Source organism: Etheostoma spectabile, chromosome 10 (genome assembly GCF_008692095.1).
Source record: "Etheostoma spectabile isolate EspeVRDwgs_2016 chromosome 10, UIUC_Espe_1.0, whole genome shotgun sequence".
Lineage (NCBI taxonomy): Eukaryota > Metazoa > Chordata > Actinopteri > Perciformes > Percidae > Etheostoma > Etheostoma spectabile.
The window spans coordinates 25,333,478-25,352,646 of NC_045742.1; the positions used below are offsets into that span (position 1 = coordinate 25,333,478).

Genomic DNA, 19,169 nt, shown 5'->3' on the forward strand with positions numbered 1-19,169 from the left:
CTCAGCCGCCTGTCTCTTCTGTCCCCTTTGCGTACAGGGATCGTACCACCACGGTGGTGAACGTGGAGGGCGATGCTCTGGGTGCTGGAATCCTCCACCACATCAACCAGAAGGAGATGACGAAGCAGAAGGAGCAGCAGCAGCCGCAGGAGGAAGGGGAACTGGCGGAGGTCCTGGTGGAGGTGGTGGCCAAAGTCCAGGCGGAGGAGGAGAACTCGCCGTACATCATTCACCAAACCAAAGCCATGCCTGAAGCCATTGAGTCGGTCCTGTGAACTAAGCGAGACTTTTTCTCTTGCCCCCTGACCTCTCAATACTTCTGATGTTGCTGCTGACCGGACACCATTCTGACTCAGTATACATTAAAAAAAAAAAAGGTCCCTGATGGTTTCTCTTTTGAGGAAAAACAAAGTGCCATAGTAGCAGTCTGCATAGAGCATTGACAGACTCACTGTATCTAGTGCGGCTGTTGGCACTCAATGGTCTCAATAACTGGGTTCCGTAAAACATTCCCATACATGTTGATTTGTCTGATGTACTGTATGAAATGCTCATGGCCATACTTTTTACATTAGAAGTCAACGTGTCTCACGTATGATTCATCATAACTGAATTACCTGTTCGAAAAGCCTTCTGTTATGTAATTGCATTTTATTTGTTTACTTTAATTTGTTTGACATTTGTAGCTTAATAGTATTAGGTCCCAGTGTTAAAGTTTTTGTGTCATTTAGAGAGAGGTTTACCAGGTGTGGCCAGGCTTTTAGGCAGTTGCTGACCATCAGCATTAACATTTCAAATGACAGTTTGAGAATTTGGGCTCATGCAATATGTTTATCCAGTGACACAATGGCCCAGTACGGTAAAGCATTTTGAACATTGAACCATTTCAAATGGTGTTTGCATTGCATGACGGCCTGAATACCCATTGAATACGTGCTACCCTGATACATCCTATTCATGCTTGAGTAAACAGAACATTGGGATTATTGACATAACCATGGAAAAGACTTCACAAAAAGCCAACTCAAACATGATAAGGTACATCTTATTAACAACATTATCATTATCAGCATTTTCCAAGCACGCTCCTCTAATGTTGTAATGACAGCAGTTTATAGTTGCTTTCCAATTTGTTCTTTGAGTCTGTGTGTTAACAATGGCTACACACTGAACAGCCAGCCGTCTCAGCTAGCTAGCTAGCTCTCAAAAGTTGCAAAATGCGTCAGCAGTTTTTGAATTAGGCAAGTTAGCTGTTCAAACGTCTGTGTTGGCATCTTTCTTATCTATTTGTTACAAAATCAATTCTAACAATACATTAACAATATGATTTATTTATAAACGTAGCTAGTATATTTGTTTACTAATTGCTTTTGAGAAATACGTTCCCAAGGAGTCGAAATAAGCTAGTTTGTTTTGGGCTTTCTTTGCTAGCTAATGGGTAACAGGGTAAAGGTAAAGGTAAAGGTAACATATAAGTTAGCTTTGATTAGTGCTCAAATTTTTAGCTAATGTTTGCTTAGCTAATATATCAGGTGTTTAGGCTATGTCGTGGTTAGCTGACCTGATATTCGAGTTAGCTAAAAATTGTAACAAACTTAACACATAGTATGAAAAGATTGAAGTATGGACAAAAAGATTAGCTCCCAGGCAAAACCGAAAAGAAATGCACATCATGAAAACACTCCAGTCTCCCATTAATTGAAGAAAATGTATTCAATGTATGGTTGTTAGTAAGGTCAGTAGTTTATGAGGAATTCACTCAAAAATCAAAGCTTCATCAAATGATAACACACAAATACTGGATCAAAATGCATGATGAGTTCATATCAAACTGAATACTGTCTCATGATTTTGTGAAGCCATCCTTTGATTTTAGAGTGTCATTTCTTAGTAACCTGGAAGTTATAGGATGTGTGTTAGTATCTGTAATTTAATCATTTTAAAAACTAAAGTGATCAGTTCATGTCACAGGTCCTGGCTTTTCACCAAAACATTGACTATTTTTAATTCAGTCTGTGTGATCAATGATAGTCCTGCTGTTGTTGCTAAATCATTATAAAAGGAACATTGGGCATTGCCATTATCATGGCTATTTTTTAAAGCGTAGATTTTCCTTGATCTAGGGATAAAATTGTAAGACTGGATTTGTGCCATTGTTGATATGGTATGGTTTGGCATGAAGAAAACTACCAAATATCTGATGGTTTAGCAATAAATGTCTCCCTTTAAGGTGCAGGACTTGACTGACAGACTGAGCCTGTGCTGTCCTCTAGTGGTGTCAGGCATTAATGTAAAAGTAGTAAACAGGCTGATCTCAAAGCTTGGTTGAACCAGTTTTTTTTCTGTCTGAAATACTTTAGAATAGATAATTCAGCTTGCTTTGTTGAATGATAACTGTGGTAGTTATTTTATTATTAATTATTTATTTAAACATGCATAGGGAACAACTGGTGATGAGACAGCTCCGGGAGTCATTTGATGTTATGCTGTATTTTAAAGTGAAGACCAATAAGAGGTGAAGGAACATCATGTATGTGAACATTAGCTTAATGCATGTTGCTGTGCCCTAATGTCTGAGATGCTCATTTTGACGTAGTGGTGGTGGTGCTATTTTTTGTTTTGGGATCCTGGTGTGTATGTTGTAACTGTCTGCTATGAAAAAGTAAATTAGTATGTTTGAACATTTCATACACATCATTTGTTAGTTACCAGATGTCTTTTTCTAAGCTAACACTTGCTCTGTTAGCGTAAAGCTTTACAACTAGATTTTGTTGAGTTTTTCTGGTACAATCACATGCAGTTACATTATATATGTACAATATATATATTACATATTAATTTATTGTGATTGTTTAAACTTTTTTGTTTTATTTGTACTTGCCTCCTTTTAACACTTTCTGATTGTCAAGTTTTGTATTATGATAACATTTTTAATGAACTCTCCTGCCAGTGTTTTTGATAACCTGTTGCTAGAAATATACTTTAATTTCAGGTTTTTTTGTTTAGGAATAGCTGCTTTCTTGCCTGTGCCATGTCAATGTCTAACACTGTCCAGCTGTTTCTTTGCTGTTGATCCTGCTGTCTGTCAACATTAAAGGTGATACAGTACATTTTTCATGCAACCCAAATGAAAAGGCTACTGTTTTTGTACTACTTATTATTAGGTCATATCATTATTCAGAGGATTACAAAGAAGGCCTATGTCAACACAAGCGTGTCTGATTACGTGATTCTGAATGAAAGAGACCCTATAAAAGCTTTTTGCAGACAAAGGCCCATTACACAGGAATAATTGTAATAATTGTTCCTGACCATCACACATAAGTGTGGGGTTGATAAGATTGTTGGTTCTTTCTGTATGACTCAGTGATATGTACTGTTGATTCTGGTTTGTGAAAACTTTACAATTTCTGCCAAACTTTACCAGAGCAGGGCATTATATTATTATATCGATATCGTAATATGAGACTAGATATTGTCTTAGCTTTTGGATATCATTATATCCTCATATGACATAAATATTGTCTTTCCCTGATTTTAACAGGCTGCATTACAGTAAAGTACTTACTAGATTGTTCTAGCGGTTCAGAATTTGGCTGATACCTCAGTTGGTAGGGCGGACGCCCATATGCATAGGTTAATTCCTCCGACCTGCAGCCCTTTGCTACACGTCACTCCCTCCCTCTCTCTCCCCTTTCATGTCTTTAGCTGTCCTGTTAAAAAATAAAAAGCCCAAAATGCCCCCAAAAACTGCAAAAATTGCAAGTCATGTACATAAAATCATCCTTGGCTCGCAGATGTTAGTTCATAAAAGCATAAAGAAACACTTATTTAGAATTTGGACCTCCATGTTGGAGAAACGGAGAAAGTAAAACCAGAAGAATATGTGAGGGAAAGCTGAGGTTGCTGGATAACTAATGAACTGTAAGGTCTTGTTGACCTGCAAAGATGCTACAAACACATTCAAGACCTCAACACAAGTGTTTCGTGAAGACTTTCTAGTTGGTTGAATGTTTTGCCTTGCTCTCTGTCCTTGTCTCCAGCCCCTGTTCACTTTCTTGCCAGTCCTGGTCACATGACATACCCTCCCACCTACACACCTGTTCCTACTTTCCTTAACAGAACTGTAGTTTATAACCAGACTTTTTTTCACACATTCTTTGCCAGATACAGTTATAACGTTGCCTTGCTCCTCTTGCTTTTAAATTCTAGCATCTGTAATCTGTCTATTATCTGAATTTCCAGCGGTTCCAGAGCAATCCCGGAAGTGGAACGTCGTGGATATAGACTATTCTTACCCTAACCTTAACCAATCCCCACTCTTCATGCCTAAACCTAACCACGTCAACACATCTAGTGGATCCGACCTAACATTTACCTTTTACGATCTCTGTTTCTCCAACATGGAGGTCCAAAGTGTTACTTTATGCTTTTGTGAGCTAACCTCTGCTGGCCGAGGATGTTTTTTATTAACCCACAATCACAAATCAGTTAAATTCTGATTATATCATTATGACAATGATGACATTGATGCTGATAATAATAATCATAACAGGAATAGTTACAATGTAAGATTTTCGATTGACAGCAGTGACTTGCCCAATGAGCTAGTGGTATTTTTTGCAGAAATATCGACATTTTGCAAAGTCAGAAACATCACCACAGAATGCTAAGTCATACTGAAAGTACTGACCAACAATCTTATCAACTCCACACACAAAAAATAATTATCCCTTAAAATAGCATCAGTTATTCCTGTGTAATGGGCCTGGTTCTACAAAAAGCTTTCATAGGGTCTCTTTCATTCAGCATCATGCAATCAGACACGCTTGTGTTGACATAGACCTCCTTTGTAATCTTCTGAATAATGATAAGACCTAATAATAAGTAGTACAAAAACAGTAGCCTTTTCATTTGGGTTGCATGAAAAATGTACTGTATCACCTTTGATGTTGACAGACAGCAGGATCAACAGCAAAGAGACAGCTGGACAGTGTTAGACATTGACATGACACAACCTTGGTAAATCTGAGGGTCCATTTCCTTTGGTGAAACCCCTGACTGTTCCTCTGGCGCCATCATACGGTTGACTTTTGTGGTTAAGGATGATACCTCTCAACAACATGGATGGATTACCATGCATGCACTTGGGTACAGCCTTTAATGACCATTGTTTCCAGATTGTGCTGCCTGCTCTATCATCACCATTTTCATTCTGTGATCACTCACATATGACAGAGACACTGCAAACTGTTTGAAAACTCTGATGGTGGGCGCCTGGGTAGCTCACCTGGTAGAGTGGCACCCATGTATATATATATATATATGTATATATATATGTATAGGTTTACTTCTCAAAGTGCTTCTGCTATTGGCTGTCAAAGAGGTTATTTGGAACATTTCCAAAAAACTGTCTTACACATGCATTGCTAGTTTGACATTGGTTGACCTACCGTGTACCGCCATTGGCACGTGTGCCTGAGGTTGCTGACCCCTGATCTAACCTATCAGTTGCTAGTTTCGGGTGATTGCCCCAATATTGTCACATATACTGTAGATATTATCTGGATGTGAAAGACAAGATTAGAGGTGAGAAGTGTCTCCAACCTGGTCTCAGGCCAGTTTGTGACAATGGTCACGTTATTTTGATTTATTGATTCATGCACAGGTCACGATTTTCCCGTTATTTTTTAACGTGACCATTTCACAGACTGCCATGACGCCGGGCTGCTCTGGGGGACGCAACAACGGGACGGTTGTGGTTAGGAAAAAAAGAATGGGAAAAGGAACCGTCACACGCAGGATAAGCCGACAACAATGGCATGGTTGTGGTTAATAGGAGAATAATGTGGAAAGGAACATGGCCGCGGGAACTAGGGGTGCGGAGGGTGCTGCAGCACCCCCTAACAAAAGGACAAACAACTACAACTATAATTTAAAAAACAAACATTTATTTTAAATAAATTGATTTTTAATATAAATCTAATCACTTTCATTAGAAAATGTGTAATGTAATACATTTTAAAATTTGGTAAGTAAGTGATAAACACAATTTGATTAGAACGAATCTGCCAATTTTGCCAAGAGCGAGGCGCGCTGCGGGCCTCTGACGCTGATGAGTGAAGAGAGTTGTGGGAACTTTCCAGGCGGGTCAACAGTACAGATGTTCACTAGCCATGGCACAAAAGCACATTTTGGATTTCTTTATAAATAAACCACAGGCTAAAAAGCCTAAAAGATTGGAGGTAGAAAACTCAACAACTGTAACCGAAAGAAGAAGCAGCAGCAGCACCTCTCCACCGCCACACTCCCAGAGCAACCTGCTAGCAACAGACCACCAGGCAGCTAATGTTGTTAGCCAAGCTAGCAGCACCTCTCCACCTCCAAACTCCCAAAGCGACCTGCTAGCAACAGACCACCAGGCAGCTAATGTTGTTAGCCAAGCTAGCAGCACCTCTCCACCTCCACACTCCCAGAGCGACCTGCTAGCAACAGACCAGCTAATGTTGTTAGCCAAGCTAGCAGCACCAGGGCAAACATCGGAGGGAACTCAGTGCTGCAGCATCGGGGTCACACTTTTCCTGGTAGACGTTTTGGAGATGAAGATTTTTTGTGCTTTTTGTGTTATGACTGCAACACAAGGTAAGAATGGTGGTTTATTATTATGCTGCTGCTGTGCAGTAAATCCGCATCAACTGTTCAGTAACAGTTCAACTCAAAGTTTATACGATTTATTGGAGATAATTGTGTTTTTTTTACATGTGTGTAAAGCCTTCCTATTGGAAAACCAGAATGAGGTTGCACCTATATTTAACTATCCTACCGTATTGTTATGAAATAATTAGGCCCTACTAAGAACGGTCAAAATAAGGCCCAATATCTTTCTGCTTTAAATTTGCTATTGCTGTGCTACAAAAACTAAAGGCTGCATTTTTCTATTTTAATGTTTGTGCCAGGACTGACTTCTTGCTTCACTTTCATTTGATTTAATATAAGTCAGTGATGCGTTTAGTGGTTCTGTTTTTTAAGAAAGAACGCACCGGTGAGCTCAGCAACACCAAAAGACCCGGAAGACCACGGAAAACCACTGTGGTGGATGACCGAAGAATTCTTTCCCTGGTGAAGAAAACCCCCTTCACAACAGTTGGCCAGATCAAGAACACTCTCCAGGAGGTAGGTGTATGTGTGTCAAAATCAACAATCAAAAGAAGACTTCACCAGAGTGAATACAGAGGGTTTACCACAAGATGTAAACCATTGGTGAGCCTCAAAAACCGGAAGGCCAGATTAGAGTTTGCCACACAACATCTAAAAAAGCCTTCACAGTTCTGGAACAACATCCTGGGACAGATGAGACCAAGATCAATTGTACCGAGTGATTGGAAAGCAGAAGAGGTGGAGAAGGAAAGGAACTGTCATGATCCAAAGCATACCACCTCATCAGTGAAGCATGGTGGTGGTAGTGTCATGGCGTGGGCATGTATGGCTGCCAATGGAACTGGTTTTCTGTATTATTGATGATGTGACTGCTGACAAAAGCAGCAGGATGAATTCTGAAGTGTTTCGGCTCATATTCAGCCAATGCTTCAGAACATTGGACGGGCGCTTCACAGTGCAGATGGCACATGACCCAAAGCATACTGCGAAAGCAGCCAAAGGTTTTTTTAAGGGAAAGAGTGGAAATGTTATTGCAATGGCCAAGTCAACACCTGACCTGAATCCGATTGGCATGCATTTCATTACTGAAGACAAAACTGAAGGGAAAAATGCCCAAGAACAAGCAGGAATGAACACCGTTGCAGTAGAGGCCTGGCAGAGCATCACAGGGATGAAACCCAGCGTCTGGTGATGTCTATGCGTTTCCAGACTTCGGCTGTAATTGACTGCAAAGGATTTGCAACCAAGTATTAAAAAGTGAAAGTTTGATTTATGATTATTAATCCTGTCCCATATTTTGGTCCCTTAAAAGTGGCAGGCACATATAAAACTTGTAAGTCCTACACCGTTCATCTGATTTGGATGTAAATTCCTCAAATTAAAGCTGAAGTCTGCAGACAAAGCACATCTTGTTTGTTATTTCAAAATCCATGTGGGTGGTGTATAGAGACAAAAAAGATTGAATTGTGTTGATGTCCCAATATTTATGGACCTGACTGTATGCATTATGATGGCTACAGGTGTGTCGTATGACGGGCAGTGTGCAATTTGTAAGCTGGTGGCAGTCTGTGTATGCACACATTATTTTTGTTTATTTATTCGGGAGGATTCGATATCAAGCATTTAATGAGCTTGTCCCATTGGTGCTAATAGGAGGAAGACACATCTGGCTGTAGATGTTTTGATGTATTTATGATTGTGGTTGACTTTGGAAATATTTGCTGCTTTATTTGTTTTATTTGTTTTATTTTTTTGTGTACTTTGTGTGTATGTTTGACAGTAGTGCTGCCTGTCTTGGCCAGGACAGGATTTTTAATCTCAAGGTTTTTTTCCTGGTTAAATACAAATTTAATAAATAATTGTATGCTTGTATTGTGAGAATTGTTTGAAAAACCTCTACCTATTGAAATATTCACACACACATACACAATCTATTCGGAACTCTAATTTGGATATTCTAGAACACGTCTTTGTGATGTCACTGACATTTCCTTATGATAGAACTTGTCATCATAGTCGATGTTTACCTTTAGAACACACACACACAGTGGGAAGCTCATTCTTAAGATACTTAAGTGTTGAAGTGTTGGATCTCCATTCACTCGTTACTCTGAAGTTATCATGTTAGAAACTTGTTTAACATTATCATGAAGAAAGATTGTGCAAAGACTCTTGTTTCTCCGGCTCTAAGGAGAATCCAAGGTAAGTGTGAAATCAAGGCAAATCACACTGTGATCTGTACTGTGGAATAATAAAAAATAACAATTTAAAACATTTAGCGGCTATAATTCACAACAAACTGATGTTTTTCTCATTTGTAGAGCGTAGTATCAGGACGCCAGCGACTGCACATGATGGACCGACTAAGACAATTAAAAGAAAGGCCAAGAAGACCCTTAGGAAAAAGATAAGGGTCCCTAAAACTGAACACCCAAACACCTCTAGGGGGGATGTCGACGTGAGAGGAGGGAAGAGGACACGACTTGGCCGTGTTAAGCATGACATGGAGACGGCGTCCTGCTCAGCGGACACTGGTAGGCTGGGAGCTGATCATGTGACATTACTGTTGGGAGTGTATACCTCTATCGTTTTACTGAACACGAGGGTCAGGGCAGTCATGAAATAAGTTCTCAGATCTTTAACTTAACTTAAAGTAAGTGATATATAAGTAAAAGTCCTGCATTCAAACATTTTTAAAGTACAAGTACCTTTAGAATCATACCTAAGTTCAGTATTTGAGTAAATTATCTTAGTTTCTTCTATTGACTGGGTTCAAATTTAGTGGATTCATTATTACAGAAATGTCCATCAACTGGGAAAGTGGTATATTGATCTAAATAGACTTTGGTTCACCTGAATTACAAAGGAAAACAAATTTGCTTCTCTCTAGTGGTATCTTTGAAGATAGTTTTGGATTTTCCACTCAAATAAATACCACTAGAGGACAGTGAGAAACACTGTTTTTGATAAAGCCTTGGCAGGCTTTTTAAAAACTTTATACAGAACCAGGCTTACTGTTTCTTTATAATAAGTTAGGGTAACCACAGCTCAACTCCAGCTCCAGCGACAGAGCATAAAAGATTTATATGTACCATTACCGAATGATGGCCTGTTCTGTCATCAAATTATTGTAGTGACTGTGTCTGGGACTTTCAACAAGCGACTGTTCCCCTGGGTTTTTTTCTCATGTAGAAAGCTGCAATACATCTGTGGATAATGTGAGCAAGAGAGGTGTTAAGAGGAAGGCCGTCGCCGATGGTGAAGGACCAAGCAGGAAAAAGGGAAAATTCAATTCAATTCAATTCAATGTTGGACACTACCGGGTGATGTTCTTTGTGGTCCGGTCCATACGCATGTTCCAACCCAGAATTAATGCTGCAACATCCCACTATATACTACTGCTGGAGACAATGTTGTCTTTTTCCCAAACCCCATGCCTTCCAAGTTATGGATGTACATGTGGGGGCTGTTCCCCGCCAAAACATCTCTTCCGTCTATACATTTGGATGCTTTCTAATTCTGCCAATGGGCGGCTAGGAGGTGCGACTGGGGCACAATGTGTCAGGTGGTGCCAAGGTGCTCCTTTTTTACCTTAACCGGACCGAGTGTGAAGTAACCTCCCTTACTTCGTAAGGCCGGACCACCTGGGTGCAGTCCACTTCCTCTTGTGAACTTTGACCCTGACCCAGTCGCCTACCTTGACAGGTAGTGTTGCTTCCTCCTGCGGTTTCCTGTTCGCCAACGGACCTGCGTAGAAAAGGGCTGAAACCAGAGATGTTAGCTTTATCATATAGTCTGTCATTCTATTTGCTGAACATCTAAACATTGGCATGTGGCCTCCATCTAGTGGAGGTCCTGGCATTTTTCTCCCTGTCATTATTTCATGTGGGGTCAAATGTGTTTCTCGTCTTCTGAGGATCATCGCATGAGGGCCAATGGGAGCGCTTCTACCATGTTAACTTGCTTCCTGCACATGCCTTGGCTATCTTAGCCTCAATGTCTGGTTTGCTCTTTCCACCATTCCCTGTGTGTGGATGATAAACTGATCCGAAGGCATGAGTGATTCCAGGGCCTGTTCTTACTCTTAGTAGTTGTGTTGTAAAATGTGTGCCATTATCTGGACCTATTTTGCCTGGGGACCCCATACCTCGGGATGAGTTCAGTTTTGAGCCATTTCACCACGTTTTTGCGTCCTCTTTTATGGTGGAATGGCTTCTACCCACACTAGAGAACCTGTCTACCATCACAGAAGATAACCTTTTTCCCCTACCACATTTTGCGCCCTATCAGTATATCTATACTGATATCTTGAAAACAAGCTGTGGGGACTGGGTACGCTCCTTTTGTGTGGTGTATGGTTCTGAACATTATGCTCTCCACACCCCGCTTCCTGACAAAAATGTGTCACCATGTCCCTCAAATGGGGTGCCACCACACTCAGACAGATCAGGAGAGTGCTGTTTCTTCTTCAGTGTTGGTCTGTGTGCCTCAGGTAGCAACATCTGCATCATCGGATGAGCTGTATCTTTCCTTGATGAGACCTCCATATCCCATCTTTGTCTTTTGTGGCGCGCTCCGCTGCCACTGATTCCATTCATAGGCTCGCCTTTTCTGCATTTCTAGAATGTCTTTAGGCTCCAGTGCCTTGGTGGTGATTCTATCTCTTTCGATAGTACCATCTGTTTTGGGGAGTATCCTCCCACTCTTTTGGCTGCAGATCTGCTGCCTGTTTCCTGCACTTACTCTTCCTTGCCCTGCGTCATGTCTTTGCATTTCATTATGACACCTTTAGTGGAGCGGCAATAGCGCTCCACTAGCTCCATATTCTCCTTCTGATTTATGGGCATTCCTGCAGAGGTGACGTATCCTCTGCCTTTTCACATGACGCGTCCAAGTGTGCTGTTCCATGAGCATAAGCAGAGTCTGTAAAAATGTTCATGTTCTTCTTTGGCTAGCAGAAGGGCTGCGATCAGAGCTTTGATCTGCTTTCTGTGCTGACGTGGTTGGTTTATATTCCTGCTTCCAATGTCTGATGTGTCATCTGGGTGTTGTTGGACTACTGCATATGATGCTTTGTTAGTCCATCCTTGTTTTGTAGCAACATCCGTCTGTGTAGAGCCACATGTCAGCCGACAGTCTGTAGTTTTCCAGATCTGACCTTATTCTGTTTCTGGGCTGTTCTTCCTCGCAAACATGTGGCACTCCTGTCTACTCATACTGTTGGCCATGTTTATCCTTCTGGAGTAGGTGATGTGGCGGTTGGGTACAGGCAGTCTGCAGTTTTGTTTCCTTGTGGCAATGTATGCAAATTCCTTGGGCCAAAAAAGCGTGACCCATGTGTGGTGTGGATTGTTATGGATGGCACATACAATATGTGCTGTTTTGTCAATGGATTTTGCCAGCGCCGCTACATAGCGGGCACAGGTTGTCTGTCCTTTTTTCACTGTATCCAGCCTTGATGAGTGGACATCAGTACATGTCTGTCTCCCCCTTTTTCTGAAATAAAATGGCATTGAGAAAGCCATTGTTCAGAAAACATCATATGAAATGGGAGTGAGTAGCTGGGGAGGTGGTGTCTCTGCCCTTGCTAGGGCACTTTTGAGGTCAGAGAGAAGGCGGCCTCGCCTCTGTTGTCCATAGGAGGGGGGCGGTGAGACAGCGATGACCAGCAGCAGCCACCAGTTCTGAGCGATGTAGTTCTGTTGGTATAGTCAGGGATATGTGAGCGGCTGTATCCTGTGAGGGCCCAGAAAGACAGCATGTCTGCAACTGTGAGGGGAAGGGGGATGTGAGCAGAATAGCCTGTCTATGGCTGGGAGACCCCCAAGGCCTGCTGATGAAATTTGTCTGCCCAGAAAGAGGACTTGTCTCTAGCAACTGTACTTTGTCCCTTTGACCTTGTAGCCTTTTGAGGCTAGGAATGTCAGCAGTGCATTGTCTGTTCACACACGGTGAGGGGATCTGTAGCAGCCAGCGGGTCGTCAACATATGTATGAGGGACCACAGTTGTGGGGAGTTGGCAGCTGCAGAAGATGAGATTTGAGGATCCTGTTGAACAGTCCAGGTGAGTCTCTATATCCTGTGGCAACCTGGAATACGTGTATTGTGTGACCATGAAAGTGAATGCAAAGTACTCCTGTGAGTCTTGGGTAGGGGCACAGAGAAGAAAGAAAGCATTGGCCAGGTCAACCATGTGAAGTGGGTGAAGGAGGGGTTAAGTGATGTCAAAGAGACATGTGGGTCTGGGACAGGAGCACAGCTGGGGACAGTAATGTCATTAATGGGTCTGAAGTCCGCACCATGCGCCATCTTCCTCCAGCTTTGGGGACAGGTAAAATGGGAGTGTTCAGGAGAACGAGTGGGGATATATGACACAAGCTTTAAGAGTCCCTGAATGGTGGAGCTATGCTTGGACCTGGTCGGGGTGAGTCTTACTGTGGTCTGTGAAGACTGTGTGGTGCTGCGGTCTGATTGTAACAGTCACAGGATGTGTTTCTAGAGTCCAGTGTCATATGGGCCGGTGGTGAAACAGATGTGGGGAAGAGTTAGTAGGGCGGTAGCTGCGCTGGGATGTCAGTGCAGGGGAGTCCATGTCTTCTGGGGAGGGGAGAACTTCAGGCAAGTTTTCTTGTTGTGTGAGGCCTTTAAAGCAACAAATGTCTTCAGCGTCAGTGTCAGCTTTTAGAAGGCCAGGTGTGGAGGTGGGGAGCCATTTAAATGTTAGTGCACGTTTTATCATAGGGCCCAGGGATCTGGCCTGTGGCCAAATCCTACTGCGAGTGTGACATGCGGGGAGAAGGTAGCCAGGTGTGTACCAGTCTTCAGAGGAGTGCGTTAAGACCACAGAAGCAGCCAACTTCTTACCACAATATATGCCTCTGCATAAGAGAAGTGGGGCTGTCCTGCATGTTTGTCTCCAGTCATCTTGATATGGGGGTGCCAGGTCGTCAGCTACATGTAGAGTACAGTGTACTTGGTGGGAGTGGGGACATGTAGGGGTGCAGTCTGTGTAATGGCGGTTTCAGGATGGAATGCATGTTGAATGGAGGTGTGTCAGGGCCTGTGGAAGCAGGCGTGAACCATATACATATGGTGTAGTTGTGACACTGGGGTGGTGTGAGGGAGAGAATGGTGACTGGGGAATCAGAGTGGATAGGAGGAACAGGAGTGACATGAATGCCATCCATTCATCCATAGCACAGATTCAATACACATAAGATCTCTTCCTAATAAATTTACTGGGCTAGAGGGGAAAGCAAAAAAGAATGTGTGTGTGTTTGTGAGTTTAAATTCGGTTAACAATGCTGTGTGAAGTGCTGTTAAGATAGGGGTCCCACTGACCCCATAACATGACTGAGTTTGAGCTGAAGGAGGGGAAGTAGGTGGAATTTAGACAGGAGAACGTTGCTCTGTGTCTGCCAGCATTACATGTGGTTTACCTTGAATGTGAGGGTAATGAGGGGGTCTGTGGGCAGACCAAAATGAAAATCATCAGTGGGAGGACACCTTCATTGTGGACCCTGTTGGTCATACCATTGCTGTTGTAGGGCTCTATTAGCGGGGGACAGTGGCCATGCTCACCGGGGTATGGTTGGGTGAGGGATTTCTCCCTGGCCCTATAGGGGCTGTGCTGGGGGCTTTGCAATTCTCTTGCATAGTGGCCTTGCTGACACAGTTGTAGCAAAGGAGTGAGGGCTGGAGAGGTCCTCCTCCAGGCGGACCTAGTCATTCCTACTCTCGTGAACTCGCCCTTCTCTTGTGGGCCAATTTTGCTGGCTCGTGTTCGCTGGCCATGGTGTGGTTGGGGGGGGTGGCCAGGAAGCTTGTGCTCTCTGTAAGGTGAGTGACTGCTTCCAACATGGGGCTTCTGACTGTGGGGGGTTCTGTGAGACGTCATTGTTTAGCTTTGCTGGGTTGGGCTTGTTCTTTCACGTTGTTTCTTAACAATGGTTGTAAGTTTTTTAATTTCATTTCTGTTGCTCCTCCTTTTTGGTGTTTTGCACAGGAAATGACGCATATTATCGCCCCATGTGCATCGGTCATTGTTTGCAGGCACACTACTCAGCCTTAACTGTGTAAATGCTGTGGGTAATCCCCTGATACCCCATGGCGGAAACAGCGCACACGTGGCGGCGGACTGGTCCCACGGTTCCCTAATAGCAACGCTGCCAAATCTTTTTGCTCTATCTGCATAGGCATCAAAATTTTCATCAATAGTCTTTTTAAATCATGCCATGCTGCATGATCCCAACTGTGGCGATACATGCGGTGCAGCTCAGCCCAAATGCCAGGGGTACTGCTGATGCAGGCACTGATGCGGGAACAGTGGGTCCAGCTCCCCTCTGGTGAGGGAGCACTAGCTTCCTTCTGCTCCATTACTCTACCCAATACTGACTCTGAGATCTCCCAAAACAGCTGCACTCCTGCTGTAAGACTATGAAAGCTGTGAGGAAAGCTCAGCCCTCCTGTAGGGAGGGGAGTTTGCACACAGGAATCTAAGTCACCAAAAATGTAAGGGTGTGTACATAAAAGTCCCTCCTCCTACTGGCGGAGTGGCATTGTAGCCCGCTCTGGGGTGTGGCGCGTCTGATCTTCCCTACGGAGCTCATCATGTTCGACGCAGCTGCTCAGTGCTGCTTTTATCTCTTGAACTCTTGTTAGTCTTTCCCTTAGTCTAGTTGATCTTCGCAGCCATAAACTTCGTCAGGGTCCCGTTGGAAATTACCTTTAATGTGCCCTGATACAAAAACGTCTTGAGGATTGTGATCTAGATCTGGGCCTGCGTGTTATGTCGTTTTTAGTCCTTTCCCTAGAGCTAGAGCTTCTGTCTGTTGTCACTTTCCCTGCTGCTGTTGACTGTTCGCTATCTCATACTTCACTGGTCTTGTGGCGGTACTATGGTGAGGTGGACTGGGTCCTTGTAGACATGTGAAAATGCGTCGGATTTGTTGGCAAAAAAGACGCTGAATAGGGGTATAGCTTGCTTGGGCCGGCTGGGACTGTAGCCGCTGGGTGTGGTGGAGCCGCGCTGCTCCCCCTGGCGCTGACTGTACCATTAAATTTAGACTAACTATAAACCGTACGCGGCCTCTAATGCCGGTAGCAATGGTCTGTGCGTACGGTCGTAGTTGTAATGGCATTGGCTGTATAAGGTGGCAGTTACCACTGGGGCTGGACTGTGGGTTTTTGATTGCGTTGGACTGTATACGGGGCGGTGGAAGCGGAAATGCTATAGGTTCTTTCTGGATAAATTTGTGGCGGGGGCGCTTCTCAGCAGGCAGCGGGGTTTCTCTGCGCAACGGTTTTAGTTCTGTTCAGCTGTCTCAGTTTTGGTGACACTTTGTCTCTTGTTTGTCAATCCCAATTGTTTCTGTATGCATTTGTCTATTTCAACTCCACCCCATTTCTTCTTCTGCGTAATATCCTTGTTGGTGTAGTGCAATTGAAACCATTATCTTTCTTTTCCTCCTCAGCTGCCTTACTTTTTTAACTCACTTTCATTATTTCATTCACCTTTTACTTTGGGGACGGCGCCCATTTCACCTCAAGTCCATCCTCCTTCTCACCATTCTTTCACAATCTTTTGCTATTCTTCTCCTCTCCTTTATTGCATACTTTTTCACTGCCCTACTAACACTTACCTAAGGGGTCGTCAGTTTAAAAACACTAAGCCAGTGAGAAAAAAAACCAAAAAAGCCAACCTACAACAAAAAATCTACACATGCCAACAACAAACAAAACTTTTTCATTAAGACTCCATTAGAGCCTTTTTTATGGTACATATCTTATCATATTTTACACTTAAAAGTGAACCTCTCACTCATTTGCTTACAAATACATCGTCGGTGACTCGTAATAGTACAATGACCAATCTGTTACACTGCAATGACTTTTTTAGGTTGTTCTATCACGAAACCAAGCGGTGCAATCACAATCACTACTGAAATCTGTCTTAGCAGTCTCCTACCTCGTAAACCACTATGGACGTATTGTTCCTCTGGACTATTGTCCCTTTGTCTCTCCTACCCCCCCCGTATTATCAACAATTCTCTTCAAACTCTCATAGTTGTTTTTTCTCTGTTTAACTCACATCACATGCCCCAAACTATGTAATTTTCGTTTATATCCCGTATTATTACATGCCACATTCAATCAATACATTTCGCTTAAAACAACAACTTACGGGCAGTTGAAATGTGATCACATCAATTTAGTTTTCAGCCCAATAACAGAATTTGATTTTAAACAGTGTCTGCTACTTTTTTGTGAGAGCTCTCAGTGATCACACCAACGAATTCGTTAGTATCGCCGCTCAGTCCCCTCACGGGCTGCGGGGATGGTACGTCCGGTGGTCTGAGCGAACCGGGACCGTGGACACAAGCCAAGGTCCAGTTGTGATTCTCCTGTCCAATTACGCTAGTCACGTACGGGTGTCACAAATTGTTTGGAGAAATCCTTCTATAAACTGACAACTGACTCCATGATGAATTAACACAGCGTTTATTCTTGTGGTCACAGATGAAATGCGTTCGGGCATTTAAACGTGCACGGACCAGATGGAACTTGTCTAGTACAGAGGTTTCCCAAAAAGGCACTTAAACAATAGCGTGCTCAGGGTATATTGGTTCCCCTTGTGGGGCCTGATGGTCAGCATACATGTTTGCTGGGGTACAATCCCTGCTCTGCCTCTTCCTCTGCCTGTCTATTATTTCAGTTATCATTTACTTCACAAGACAGCTATGTTCACTCCCTTCTAGTTTGTACGTCCTGTTCTCTGAGTATAGACCGTCCTCGAACTCAGTGTCCTTGGCCTCACCATCTCCTCTTCTGTGTCACTGTAGCTTATCTGACTAAGATAGCCCTTCCTGTTCTCTCCCTCCTAGCCGTACCCCAGCTGCAAAGCATAATGTTAATGTCCACAACACACCCACTTTATTTAGTCTTGGTTAATTCAGCTATACTTTAAGCCAGCTTACGTGGCCGTTCCTGAGTGCCCTGTTCATCACCACTCAGTCCTTGTATTATTTCCCACACTAGTACCCCTTAGAACAAGAGAATCTGATGTTAGAGAGTCAACATTTAATCTCCTATTCTTTGCACTATTGCACTTGTGGTTTTAATGTTATGTGGTTTTCAGCACAGTCCCCTTCTGTTTACCTTTGATTTAAATAATGTTAATGGTCGGGGGGCAGACACCGTCACTATGGGGTTTTTACTAGTAACACCGAATAAAGGCAGCAGAGAAGTGTGTTAGACTGGGACTCTGCCTCCTGTCCCAACTATGGATTGTCAAGGATTAGGTCCACTAATCGACCTGAAGGAGACAGGGTTTGGCTTTATGTTAGCATGATTTACATTAGTGGAGTAATATACATTATTGTGTTCCTACAACTGTGTTAAAACAAAAGTGCTGGTTGTTTTTGTTTAGCAAAATGTAAGGCCAAATACATAGAGCGGATCAGCTGGGCCAGGGAGGTGTGGATCTGGTGTTTGGCCGGATATCGCAGAGAGATAATTACCGGTTAGTTACACACCATCTTGAACATGGCCTAACAGGCTAAGGTAAAATACGGAGGATCGTGTGGGTGTGAATGGGTGTGTGTGGTTTTGGGAAAACACAGGCCATGTTGACCAGCCTTCAGGCCATCAACCATCCTCTCCAATCCCTCATTTCTTCCTTTTGTCTCTCAGATCATACTGACACAGCTTATTGAGGCAGCAATTGAACTTGAGACCCAGTGCATCTTTCAACGAGAAATAAAGGGGAAAATACTGATCGAGACGCTTCAGATGTCCCTCGATTCGCCTTATCGACTCGGACTGAGCTGCTTCGCCAAGAAAGGATCCTCTACCGCAATTTCTACGGTAAGGAGTCTAGCATCAATCCTCTGTTCACAAACGACTTATCTAGGACTCTTACATTTAGAAAGCTTCTCCCCGCCTCCTCCTCGCCATGGTTTTTAATATCTCTGTTTTGTAGGGTACCGCTTCTCACATCCCTCCCGAGTGGTACAGTCATTGCATACAGGCCCAGCCCCACCACAGTGGGGCAGCTGGGAGTGGTCTGTTTGAACTGCTCCACAAAGTTCCATTTGAGACCACCAAGTTCCTTGGAAACAAGCTGAGAATCAGCAAAGCTGTCCAAAAGTAAGAAAAAAACAGCATACACAAAAACATGTCAGCAGGCACAAATCGTTCATTTTAGTTCACATGGATGGATACTACTATCCGTATCTCTCCAGACTGCCAGGATTTTTTGAGATGTCTTTGACGAAACCCCCCAGCAGCTTTACCCTGGAGCAGTCAAACTTCACCCATGGCTCAGATAACAGCATACACATACACACACACACACACACACACACACACACACACACACAACACACACACACACACACACACGCTAAGAAGTCCACAAAGGTATCCGTGCCATTCATAATGTTCTCAAAGTACTAATGCTGTCTTTTCTTTGACAGAAAAAACGGATGTGAGAAACGGTGATTGAAATAATA

The 19,169-nt window shown here is 43.2% G+C and overlaps 2 protein-coding genes across 2 annotated transcripts in view; both read left to right on the top strand.

The window, feature by feature from the left end:
* The window catches only part of slc1a4 (solute carrier family 1 member 4), a 25,673-nt gene extending 22,545 nt beyond the window's left edge, over nucleotides 1–3,128 (top strand). Inside the window, exon 8 of the mRNA XM_032527485.1 lies at nucleotides 38–3,128. Coding sequence (XP_032383376.1) covers nucleotides 38–275 — 238 coding nt within the window. The 3' untranslated portion in view covers nucleotides 276–3,128. The remainder of the gene's footprint in view (nucleotides 1–37) is intronic.
* A 5,557-nt stretch (nucleotides 3,129–8,685) lies between these two features.
* LOC116696605 (uncharacterized) overlaps nucleotides 8,686–19,169 on the top strand; it is a 21,317-nt gene continuing 10,833 nt past the window's right edge. Inside the window, exons 1-5 of the mRNA XM_032527685.1 lie at nucleotides 8,686–8,859; nucleotides 8,979–9,191; nucleotides 9,850–9,953; nucleotides 18,349–18,522; nucleotides 18,638–18,804. Of these exons, the coding sequence (XP_032383576.1) occupies nucleotides 8,805–8,859; nucleotides 8,979–9,191; nucleotides 9,850–9,953; nucleotides 18,349–18,522; nucleotides 18,638–18,804 (713 nt within the window). The 5' untranslated portion in view covers nucleotides 8,686–8,804. The remainder of the gene's footprint in view (nucleotides 8,860–8,978; nucleotides 9,192–9,849; nucleotides 9,954–18,348; nucleotides 18,523–18,637; nucleotides 18,805–19,169) is intronic.